The following is a 13,357-nucleotide window of genomic DNA, read 5'->3' as shown; positions in this document are numbered from 1 at the left end:
AAATTTGGATGAAGTTGGTGGGAAAATTAATGCACTAAATATGTCAAAATGACCATAGTGGCATAGCCTGGGCTGTCTACCTTTATGTGGTGTTTTGAGATCCCAGACTGCTATTGAAGTTGTAGCCTCAGAATACCAAATTTGAAAATACTACAGTTTTGAAGACAAATATGTGCACTTTTTAATATTTGTCTGTAACTGCAAAAAACTGCAAAAATCCTGGCATATGAGGTGCATCCAAACTCAGCACATGTATATCTATATATTTTACGTTTTAATCTCTCTGTGTACAATTTATAAGCGGTAAAACTGTAAAAAAAAAAAAAAAAAAAAAGCCTTTTGGGTGAATTTTTCATGTTTCATACTAGATAATGGATTATAATGATAAATGTGCTTTAAAAAAGCCATTTGTGTCCTGAAAAAAACAAAAATATATACTTTGTGTGGGTACATTAAATAAGGAAAATCCTGAAGGATTTAGTTTTACCTTAGATACTATCTCTAAATTAAAGTAACCTATGTACTAATAAATAATAGTAAAAAACACATAGTTCCCAAAATTAAAAATTAGTCATCTTGAACCCAATCCACATAACCAGTTACATAAAAATTCATAAAACAGATATATTCTGTTTACTAAATTCACCTATCTGGTGTGCTACCTCCACTCATTTGCACATTAATTAAAACTGTTTTGTGGTTAAAACGTGTAGAGCATACTGAAAGTAAGTTACATCTCTTCTGAGTAGATGTCTGTGTGCTAATATGTGCAACAGTAGCAATCCATATATCCACATCTACTGGCCAGTTAATGGTTCTGTTAAAGTGCCAAACTTTAATTGGTCATATGGGTCATATCTAGAAAAGAAATGGATTTATTAAATATTGTTCTACTCATTTCTTAATGAGCTGGGAAGGGTACTGCATGAACTCCTGTTATGATTCTGGACACTAGATCTAAAGCCTCTTGTACTTGGAGAACCCTTTTGCCTTCACTGGGTTTCAGGCTTGTTTCCATGCTGTTAATTCACAATTTTATCTGCCCCACAGGAGTTTTTACATTTTACGCTTTACATGGTCATCTTGCATCTATTTTGTTATAAATTTGGGATTTACAGTATCTTCCTATTTTACTAGCTCATCCTTATTTAGTCTTCCCTATAACTTCCAGTTCCAGTTATCCATCATAAAGTGAAGTCTATATCTCTTTATGATAGCTGATGGCTATGATGTTTGTGACAATTCCTGCTGCAGTAGCTTAGAAGATGTTATGTGCTCCTAGGTCCTGCAGCACAAGGACCATGCTATATGCTAAATCTTCACAGAAAACGATCAAAGAGATACATTTCTTGTGGAGGCTTAATGTTAATTTGTATGGGTTCTCTGTGTTTGCGACAGACAGGGTCTAAAGGATTTCCATCTGTCTTTGTTGTTGGCAAAGCGACAATGGCCAGAACCCAATGTTTGTCTCGGCCCTTGTAAAGAGTGGAGTATGAGCTGGAACGAATCCCATTCAAACTCTGACTCTTATTTATTATTTTTGTCCTTCACTCATGTTGCAGGTAAGTCCAGTTCAAGAAACTTAGTCCAGGATCTTTCGCAACTATGGCTGCGTTCATCTGCTTACTTATCTCCAAGGCAGCAGAAATGGATCTGCCTGTTCAAGTCTTGAAAGGCAAATGCACATAACATAAGTTTATTTTCCAAACATGCAATGCAGTTTACTAAATGCAAAATGGAACATGCATTCTTTATTAGAGTTAAAACATTAGACTTTTGTCTGATTTTCTTCTTCCTCTGGCTGGGTCTACTGAAACTAGTAATCACCAGTGTATAAACATCTTGTACATGCTCAGTAGCATTCCCATAGTCACCAACGCAGCAGCTAATTCAGTCATTCTCAGTCATCGGAGTGGAAGCTCGGTATTTTTTAAACCCAATAACATTAATTTGCACGCAGTAAAATGTTCTGGAGTCCATCTAAATCGCATTTGACATGGAAATAGGACTGTGGTGCTCCTTTGCCAAGCTGTTTATATAAATGTCACCGTTGAATAAATGTGTAAGTGTTTCTTCTTTCTTTCACCAGATATTTGTGGTATAGCTGATCAATCTGTTGAAAGGAAATGGCTTTGGAGAATAACACCCATCGCAGCTATTCAATTATACCATGTTTCATTTTTGTCGAGGTAAGTGTAGTGCCGTCGCATTGAAAGGCTGCAGGGTTGCCATGGTGATAGCTGCAGATCAGTAAACAAGTCACAAACATACAGCTGTTACACGTTTGATTGTATAGCCGCTGCATTTCTTGTGTCAATAAAATCCTTATAAACTGATTTAGACGGATGTAGGTTTCAAAAGGAAAAGATAACGTTCTCACTGTTGTCAGTAGTTTCAAACGGTTTAACCAACAACAGCTTTTAATGGAAGAAAAAAAAATTTAATTCACCAAACCCCCATCAAATTGTGTAAGACCATTTACTACTGAACTTATTGAGACAAATGTGCAGATCGATAGAAAAGCAGGTACGCAGACAGTCAATACCAGTTGAGGAAAGCAAGTGCATATACAATTAGAGCTATGTGCTGTGCAGCGGAGTCCGCTTAACTCCTGTAAATTAGTCCTGCAGAAAAAAACCCCCATAAATTGTAGCTAGTGATGGTATGTAGATGCCTGGCTATACTGGCTATTAATAACGTTTTGCGAATGCTCCAAAAAGGGTTTTAATATATAAAGGACCATGGGTCGACCTAATGTATCGGTTTGTCTTAGTCTGTCAATTCTCGTCTTGTCATACCCCTTGAATATATGTATTGTATTAAGCGCTGCATAGATTGTTGGCGCAGAATGTCAAGTTAAGTGTCATTCACCCTTGTTAGAAAATGCAAACTTTAGAAATATATTATATTATTAGGTATATGCATTTGTTTCTTTTTTTATGTCCTCCTCGCTTCTCTCCTTGTGTCTTATTTCTCCTCCTACTCCCTCTTACTTTCCTTCTTCTCTCTCCCACTACCTATTTTCCTTGTCACTCTTTCGTCTTTCAACCTCTTCTTTTTTTTACTTTTCTCTTTCTACCTTTTATCTTTCTTTCATTATTTCTTTCTTTTATTCTTTCTTCCTCAGTCTCTATTTTAATTCTCCCCCCCACCACCCCACACAACCATATTCTGCAGTCATGGACATTTTTTTCTCCTCATCAGATACCTCTTTCCTCACTATCTCCTTTTTTGTGGAAGACAATTTTTCCACGGACTGCGGGTGGGATGTTTTTAGTTTGATTCAAGTGCATTGCGTTTATTGTGAATTTCACTTCTACTATTATTAAATTTAAAATATAATGACATATATATGCAACTTCCCTGTTTGACTTTCCATCCATAAAAAGCACATACAATTGTGCCACTCTACCCCTAGATATGCCACTCTGCTCCCCTAGATATGCTTTATGCCCCCCTAGATATGCCACTCTGCCTCCTCATATGCCACTCTGTCCCCCAGATATGCCACTCTGCTCCCCTAGATATGCTTTATGCCCCCCTAGATATGCCACTCTGCCTCCTGATATTCTTTATGCCCCCCTAGATATGCCACTCTCCCTCCTCATATGCCACTCTGTCCCCAGATATGCTTTATGCCCCCTACCCGCCCTAGAAATGCCACTCTGCCCCCCTGATATGCCACTCTGCCCCCTGATATGCCACTCTGTCCTCCTAGATATGCTTTATGCCCCACTAGATATACCACTTTAACCAATGCACCCCCAGACTCCCTGGTGCCTAGTGGGGGCAGCCGATGTACGTCTACTCAATGAGCGTAGACAACCTCTGCTGCTGCTCGTCACTTCTGCCGGGGCTTTTATGCCGGCACTCTGGCAGGCGAATCCTCATCTCTGGCAGCCTGGGGAAGTCTGTGCGATGTGCTCAGACAACCTCCACTGCTGCTGGGGCTTCTACGGTGGAGCACCAGAAGGTCATGTAACACCGGCGCTCCTTAATAGAAGCCCCGGCGGAAGTGCCGACAGCAGCGGGGTTACTTGCATCGCACAGATGTCTGAGGCTGCCGCAGAGGAGGATCTAGGTCCCCTGCAGTGCTGAAGGCGATCTGGATCCTCACCCTGCTGTTTGCCCGCAGCAGGGCTAAATGAAAAAGAAAAAAAAAACACCTGTGCCCGGAAATGCTGTGTGGCCCAGTTGTTTATAGGTGGTTGGGGACCCCTGCCCTACCTCACTTTCTCCCAATCTCTATTTTACAAACATGTACAATAATATATAACTTGAAACACAGGAAAATTGTGTACTTTTAATACATTAAATATAGGAAAACACAGCTAATCTTTGTAACAAAAACATTTTTTTAAATATTGAAAAAAAGGGGCCCTAGGCAAGCATTGTACTTCATTGGTTGATGGCAGACGAGCCCCCTGCTGGCGACCAATAGAGTCGCCCGTACAGACTTTTAACGCCTTAATGACAAAGTCCGTACATGTACGGGCTCAAAATGCATTGTTTTCAATGGGTTTAGGGACCGCCCATTGTCCTTAAGGGGTTAAAATCCTGGACCAGCAACTTGGCCGGTAGAGACCACTGGAAGGGACCAGGGACATTAGTAGACGAAGATGAAGACGAACACGAAGATTCTTCGTGTACGTTTTACCGGCGCTATCTTCGCTTCTTTGCTTCTTCGGGACGAACATAAAAACAAACTCTTCGTTCGTTTGCATGTTCGCCCGAAGACAAATGCACAAGTCTGTTATCTACCCCACCTCACTACGAACCCTCTCTCCCCTTCTCACTATCTACCCCTTTTTTTCACTATTTACTCTCTCTTCCCTCTTTCTCACTATCTACCCCCTCTCACTATGTACCCCATCTATCTACCCCCTCTCTCTACACTCTCGCTACCCCCCCTTTTTTCGTTCGTGCGTCTTCAATGCTGAGCACCAGCATATGATGTCATATTCCGGCGCTCAACGCGAAGAGCCGGCACCAGGACAGAGGCCTCGTGCTCTCACCACGGCAGTCAAGGCAGTGCTGAGGCAGGTGGCGGCAGAGAGCAGAGGAGCCAGAGGGGCGCCGGGCGGTAGCTAAAAACTCTTTCATGAGCAACCGCTTGGCTCCCCTCTCTCCTCCACCTGGGTGCTGTACGGCGTTTCGATTGGGGATTCCTACGGCACTGGGGGGGTTTATTGATTATTGGAGTCCACCACCCTCCGCCCGGTTCTTACGCCCATGCCTGCAGTCCCTGACCCACAAACATTTCTCACACACACACAACAGTATCCAACAAATCTTTCTTTTCCTTCCTTGTTTTCTCTCTGTCTGTCTTTATTCAAATTTTCAAACACTTGTATTTGGCAGTCCAACTGCACCAATGACACCATCTGTCAGACACTTCCCCTAAAGGCCCCCTCCCACACCACCCAACAGTATCTGGCACCCAAGGGTGAGCCTGTGGTTAGTGGCACTTGGGTGCAGTATTTCTTTGTTGTTCCCACCCAGTAAATAACACAATAACATACAGATGTGCTCTATCCACTTGCAGCTAACCCTCTAATTCTAACAGGGTACACTAACATACACACACTACTATATGCTGACACTCACACTCTTTGTTCTTGAATTTGTATGTGTAATCTACTGTGTACATGTACAGTTAATGTAGTCATTTTAGGCAGCATGTACAAAGCCATCATTGCTTTAGCTTTATGACATAGTTACGTTTTTCAGATACCTGTCCATTTAACATGTTGAAGGGTGATCATTATTCTGCTGCAGTACAGTTAAAGTACATGATGAGTTACATAGAAGAATGACTAGGCTACCGTTAGCATGACATTCTTCAAACTATATTGTCTATCCAAGGTCCACTCCAAAGTGACTGGCACACTCAGTGACTGAAGGAAGTGCATCTATGTTGCTATTTTAGCACAATGAATATGTGAATTGAAATACTGTTACAAAAAAAAAGAAATCAAAACATAACAAATACACGAATAAGAAATAACTCAAGATAATTAAAATAATTAATTAAAAATACATTACTTATCAAAAAGTTCTACTGTTTTCAATACATTTTCATAACAGCTCTACAAATCATTTGTTAAGTGCTCATTCAACGCAGGATTTACGTATGTAGTTTGCTATGGTATTTAACCTTTGCACTGGAACAATTCTTTAATCCCTAGAACCCTAAAGGGATTATGTATGAAGGTACTGTAATGACATAATAGGTATAATGCAATATAATGGTGTGTGTATATGCAGAATTACCAGCCTTCATGTACATTTGTGGGAATAATTTAGTGTTTATTTTGCGCATTAAAAATTATACATTAATAATATGACAAGATTCTACCTTCTATTCCACAAACATTTAAAAGCATTCTGTTGGATTTTCTACCTGTATTATGTTGTAATTATATTATATTATTATATTATACTTGCACTTAGCTTGCATATATAGTAATCTCTGCCAATTCTCAATCACCTATGGAATTACTACAACTAGATTAGGAGCATCTAGGTAATTGTTGTGGTGTTAGCCCAGGCTGGATGGGACCTTTAAGGATATTTGTATGGTTCCAACAGTCTCTGCTCCAGGATGATATACACTGCCCTTTATTAATAAATTGTACGACATGGCTTAATTCTTGTTTATTAAATAAGAAAAAACACACCACATCTGTTTTGTATTTTTAAGGCTTCTTTTTAGGGTGTAACATTTTTTTCCAGCATTTAAACAAATAAGAAAATTACAATGATGTATGCTAATAATTCACACAATTGAAATGGTTCTGTTAATCTTAGTTTAATCAATCACTTATTCGAGTAACACATTTAAAGACTGACTCTCCTTTAATGTTCTGAAGCATCACGTTATATTCTATGATAAAATAATGAAAAGCAATGTTAAAAATGCATATCTCTTAAATTTCTGACCCAAACATCACACATGAAATAGAGTGATTTATTTATTGCATGAAACACACAGCAGGGTACATATTAAATGAGACAGGAAAAAATAGCTTCTTAGTAACAGGTTTATTAGAGGCATTTATATAATAATAGCTCCCTGGAAGGTTGAAATATGCATTTATTTTTACATGTGCTTTCTTAAATGGGATACGGTAAGTGAATATAATTTTCTAGACTGCAATGTATGTGTTAAACTGTAAACTAGTTGTTAACAAATTTATTTTTCCCTTTCAAAATATAATAGGGTTCTGTACAGCTATTCTTGGAGATGATTCTCATAGCTTTTTTCATATCATTTTGGGGATTACATTTTTCTATATAAAGCTATGGCTGGTACATAATTTATTATGTTGCTAAATACTTATGGCAGGCATGTCCAAAGTCCGGCCCGAGGGCCAATTGCGGCCCGCATTCCGGGCTGATAAGGCCCCACAGATAAGTTGCCCAAATATAGTTCTGTTTTTTTGATATTAAAGGCAGAGTGATTTAACACCTGTTTAGATTTGTCATCCAAGTCACAAAATGAAAAGTATGCCGTTTTCAATAAACTTTGCATAAAATAGTTAATTTGCATTTAATTTTGATGGTTCAAAGAATGTCAGGCAAAATGGTCGGCCCTCACACATGTTCACTTCATCAAATCTGGCACTCTTCAAAAAAAGTTTGGACATGTCTGACCTATGGCGATTAAATAAATGCAACTGGGGGTGAAGAATGTTATCATGAAATGTTAAGAATATTGTGAGAAGCATAGCATTGCCTAAGTCTGTTTTTTATGGGTTATTCATAATGTATATATTGTTTATAAATGTTTTCACATATATTTAAGGTCTAGTGTAGAGTAGCTTCTACTTTTGCTTTGTTATTTAAACTTTTATTCCTGCGACCCAGTGCAGTGATATCACATATACACTCAAAAACCTACTGATGTACGAACAGGGCAGATGACTTTTGGCCCACAGGCAATCTCAGTCAAATGCCCCAGTAATTTGGAAGACAGTAATCTGAGTAATCGTATCTTTACCTGTAATTCATTATCTTAGAAACAGCAATCACCATGTTAAATGGCATTATACAACACAGTGCTCAGTACATTGAGGACCTAGTTAGAGCCTTGGCTTAACACAGTGACAGGTATCTTGCAACTCAGTATTGGGTCTCAATCCAAGTTTTAAAGAACCCTGCATTAATGCATACGGTTATAGAAACAATATTTTGCAATAGTGGAGCATTCCGCATTTCTGGAGGTTTGTAGGAGATGATAGCTCCATCTTCTCTAGAGCTAGACCAACAAGTAAATCACTAGACGTGGACTGCTGGTTAAAGGAAAGACTAATGCACACAGAAAACAGTTTTTAAACAAAGAAAAGTGCTCATTTTAGATTACTACATCTAGATTACATCGTGTTTTAAGAAACCACTATCATGGTTGGTGCAATAAAAGCAGAACCTTTATGAGACAGCGAATTATACAGATGTATATGCCCATGGGCAATGACACTGAAGCCTCATAGCAAATGACTGTCGTTGTTGTGTTACAAACCATAAAAAGGGTTGTAAGTTTGAAGAAACAAAAGCTAGAATACAAAACTTATAATGATTAAAAAGTGATTATATTGTTTTTTTTAAAGCAGGCCCTACACTTTACCATCTCTAAATAGTTTGCTTTTTGGGGTTCCTCAATGTGACATCTTGAGCACTGAAGATCACCCCAGTATCAATAAATTATATATAAATATGTGACAGTGGAACTAATAATTAAAACAAAGCCTGTGCATGAGAAAAGGGCTAAAATTCCTGTAAAGTTTCTCCGTTATTATCTGGAAAGAGAATGTGTTCAGCTGCCATGAGCACTGTTCATCAGAGAGCTTGTACTGAAAGATAGGGAAATTAAACCTGACAAAAGTAACCAGAGGAAGTGGGGCACATTAAAGGCAAACCAAGCAAGGCAAAGCTATTTCCCTAGCAAAAAATAATTGATGACATTTTAGAAAGAACATTAAAAGAATTGGCAAACAACAAACACTTGCTATGTACTGTTGTTGCAGGGAATTTTGTAAAGACATGCGACTCATTACATGTTTAGTAAACACACACACACACACATATATATATATATATAGATAGATCTATATAGATATCTCTATCTCTCTCTCTCTCTCTCTCTCTATATATATATATATATATATAGATCTATCTATATATCTATCTATCTATCTATCGATCTATCTATCTATCTATCTATCTATCTATCTATCTATATATATATATATAATGCCTATGCAAATGTGTACCAGAAATCTATTAAACAATCACATATTGTCACTTCACACTTTCCACCACATACCTTTTATGTGACTTATATTGGAAAATATTGGCAAAAGAACATGTCATTGTTCCCGCTGCTTTATGTGCAGAAGTGGCCATAACCAGTAATTAGTGTACTAAAAAAGGTACAGATGGAAGCTCATGGATTGGCTGCGAGTGAAAAGTTGCCTAGTTCCATCGCTCACAGTGAATATGTGTTGTTAATGTGACATGTTGAACACAATGGATGTTTTGTGGAAGCCCATTAAATATTGGAGATGGTGCAGTTAGCACATTCATTTAAAGACAAAAGGAGCAGATAAAATGCTTTATCATCCCAGCACAAGAATGTGAGAAAATATAAATTCGAGAAAAAATTGGCTCGCTGCATCTGTGTTAGAAAGCACCTAAGTCTGCATCATTTATCCCTGTTCTCTCTTCTCTAGATCCTTTCTTCCTTTCTCCCTGTCCCTTTCAATCGTTCACACTGTCAGTCCATTTCACTTTCAATTATGCACACACACACACGGTCTTTCAGATTGACTGTTAAGGAAAAAAGAAATGTAGATATAATAGAAAAGCACTGTATTTGTGTTTTTATGCAAATTGAAGTACTAGCAAATAAGTCATACTTCATTATTACTTTTTATTACTTTTTACCCATTATATTTTCTGTTGTTTCTTTCTGTTTGTGAACATATCATTCCCATATGGATAAGGTGGAAACTGAGCCATTCCATCATGTTTGGTAATTTTTTTTTATAAAATCATGTAAAGTGCCAATTATACTCCAAATACAATGTGATGACTGTCACGGTCAGGACTACTTGCCAAGCCGTGACTGTGTGGAGGGCGTGGGCATGAAGGGGTTAATAGCACCAGGCCTCTGGATTTACTAACTTGACCCTTTAACAAGGCATAAGCTATACCAAATTAACCCCCAAATCCTGCCTGTATCCCCCCAGGTAGTCTGCCACCACTCACGATTTTGATACCGGATTCGTGAGAAATCCGAATAAGAACCTTTATCTCTATATATATATATCAACCCACCCCGGGCAAACAACATATATATATCCTGTAGAACGTAATAACAATACGGTAACGTGTTATCCTCTCTTCGGGTTTGTGGATATCGATACTAGAGCCTAAAGACAGACTTAGATTATGAATATTTTAATAACAAAAATACAAAGATTACACAGTGCCAGAATTACAAAAAAAACCAAGACATATAATAGAAAATAAAACAGCAAACAGTTCTTTTGCACCGGTAAGTTGGAGGGGGAGGTCCCCTGCATCCTCCTGTGTTATGCCCCCCCCTCCAACTTACCGGTGCTTCTGAGTCCCCAGTGCTTAGTCCGGGCAGCGTGTAGAGCTCGCGTAGAGCTCTACACGCAGCCCGGACTAAGCACCGGGGACTCAGAAGCACCGGTAAATTGGGTCGGGGGTTAACACAGGAGGATCCAGGTCCCCTGCATCGCTGCGGGGGATCTGGATCTTAGTCTCATAATCAGACCTATTTGAGGTCTGATTATAAGACGATTCCAGAGCATTTGCTCTGGAAAAAACCTCGTCTTATAATCGAGCAAATACGGTATATAATTTATTCAGAATATGAATGTATTAGTATTCACAGGCAAATCATGGATTGGATGTTCACATCTGTTTCCTGCACATTTTTTCATCAATCATCAATGTTGTGATAGTTGTTCTTTTCCTTGTTTGAAGTGAGTAATAAACCAGAATTCTTTGCAATGTATGGTCATTCTCATAGCAAGCCAGACAGTAAGTTTCTTCACTCAATTGTTAGTTTTGTACTATAAGGCAAAAATACTAAAAAAATTTCTTGCTATTTCTTATGTACCCTAATTCACTAAAGGGTGATTGCAGTTAAGTTGACCAAACTACATGCTTATTACAACCCACTCTTCTGCTCACTAAAAGCAATTCATATCGAGAAATCAACCCAACTACAGCATCATTGAGTTGTGCATACTTAAAAGTCAAGAAAGTAGTTAATGAGCAGGCATGAAAGCCTGTCCTGAAAAAACTAAATATCTAGATGTAACAAAAAAACTAAATTAGATGCGTATCCACAAGACTTTTAACCTTGGTCCTAAGCCAACTCAAAAAAGGAACTTCCATGGGTCCTTTGCAAGCTTGAATACCATCATTTGCAATGGAAATTCTCCATGTCATCCAACTTTATCTCTGGTTGAGCATTAACCGAGATTCACTGTAGACAGTTCATGTAGTTAATGTTTTGGCAAAATTGTATTTCGTTTTCCCGCATTTTTGTGCCAGCAACACCTTGATAAATCACCCCTATAATGTGTAACACTTAAGTATGACTTGATTCCAGTACGTGGAAACTTTAAAAGTCTATACACATGCATCATTTTTAATTACGGTAAGTAAAATTGCTTGGCTTTCAGGAGCTTACTATCAATATGGATATATTTTAAAGCCAAGTGTACCATAAATCTGAGTGTTTCTTTTTAAGCCATATTACGTTGTACTTTTCTGTAGAATGTTTTCCAGTGGAGGATACTTTTGATGAATATTGTGGTCAAAGGTTTATGGAATGATGAGGATATTTCCTGGAAGTGGATGTTGAGTGCTCTGACATAGATGCATTACTATGAGGTTGATGCCAAGAGCTTGGCTCGTTGAATGTTTTTTTTAATTCAGTTAAAAGCTACTTTACGCTGGCTGCTGAATCTAGTTACATTTTATCTTAATTGATCTTGTAACACCTTGTAATACTGCAGTATTTCCTAAAGTTTTGGATTGGAAAAGTGAAAGATGGACAATACCTGTAGTGATATCAAGAGAGCAATTTTGTAGAGCAGAAAATGAAACCTATACATTTAACTAGCTTACCAGCAAATTATGTATAGATTACATTTTATCATAAATAATCAAGCTAACTTGCCTTAAGGTACCCTGTATATATTTTATGTATATGTTTGCTAGCATAAAATATTGATGATACTCTCCTATACCTCAGTCACCAAATACATTGTAAGCTCGCAAGAGAAGGGCCCTCTTCTCCCCCTGTACCAGTATATATAATGTCTGTTAATATTTAAATTGTCATACTTAATTTTACTGCACCTGGAATCTGATGGCGCTATATAAATAGGTGTAATGTGAACATTCTCTTATTTGTGAATGACAGTTGAGCTTTAAGGATATGGCATATCTTAAATTAGGAAAGTATATATAGCTGTCCCTGTCTTATATTTTTTGATGTACTTAAACCTATAGACTTAAGGCTTGAGTTTATTTGATTTGTTACAACAGAACTTTTCAAATGTTTTTACATGTATCTTAATATTTATTCCCCTCATACTCTTTTAAAAACTTACAGGGGCGGGGTTGTGGATATATTTCATTTTCAAATAATCCTATAAATAATTTCAATTTGCGATATCAAGGACAAGTTTGTAATTGCACAGATAAATGGATTCAGCCCTATTTGGGGGCCCAGATTATCTTTGAAAACGTTATGTTTTGTCATCAATTTTTGTCAATTATGGTTATTTCCATTTTTACTTCTTCCACATTAACAACATCAGTAGTGGAAAATCTCAGGCCTTATGGGCTTCTTACAAGCCATGCCGTAAAATGCGGCTAACTAAATGAACTAGGACCAACTGAGGTGAAAGAAGAAGTCAAAGAGGAATAAGATGGAGGCATAAGTAGACCTTGAAGCGTTGAAGCCAAAAATTGTCTGACAATAAAATGTTCTATATTATTTGAAGTAGTCTTCATATTTAACATGATGACAAAGTATTTTTGAGGTTACTTTAGTGTGAAAAATGATATGGACACTAAGTCAATAGGACATTGAAAGGAAAACCATTACCGCATGTCATTTATTAGATCTAGTTTATGATCCATTGGTAAAGTGAATATTTGGCAAGTCAAACATTTCTTCATTTTATCACTGTAGTTAATGAGTTGTATTTGAGAAACCTGGCACTTAAACATTGAAGTTAGTGTCGTCAGAGTAACTCATTGCACCCATTTAATGTGATTCTCCTGGATTTTAGAAGCCATAGTT

At 37.7% G+C, this 13,357-nt stretch overlaps 1 protein-coding gene across 1 annotated transcript in view; it reads left to right on the top strand.

Moving 5' to 3' along the window:
• PLPPR1 (phospholipid phosphatase related 1) overlaps positions 1 to 13,357 on the top strand; it is a 59,245-nt gene that overhangs the window by 14,833 nt on the left and 31,055 nt on the right. The window contains exon 2 of the mRNA XM_053465860.1: positions 2,090 to 2,189. Within this exon, the coding sequence (XP_053321835.1) occupies positions 2,127 to 2,189 (63 nt within the window). The 5' untranslated portion in view covers positions 2,090 to 2,126. The remainder of the gene's footprint in view (positions 1 to 2,089; positions 2,190 to 13,357) is intronic.

The sequence above is a fragment of the Spea bombifrons genome, chromosome 1, assembly GCF_027358695.1.
Source record: "Spea bombifrons isolate aSpeBom1 chromosome 1, aSpeBom1.2.pri, whole genome shotgun sequence".
NCBI lineage: Eukaryota > Metazoa > Chordata > Amphibia > Anura > Pelobatidae > Spea > Spea bombifrons.
The sequence above is the reverse complement of the archived record's forward strand: the minus strand, read 5'-3'. Positions and strand labels throughout refer to the sequence as shown.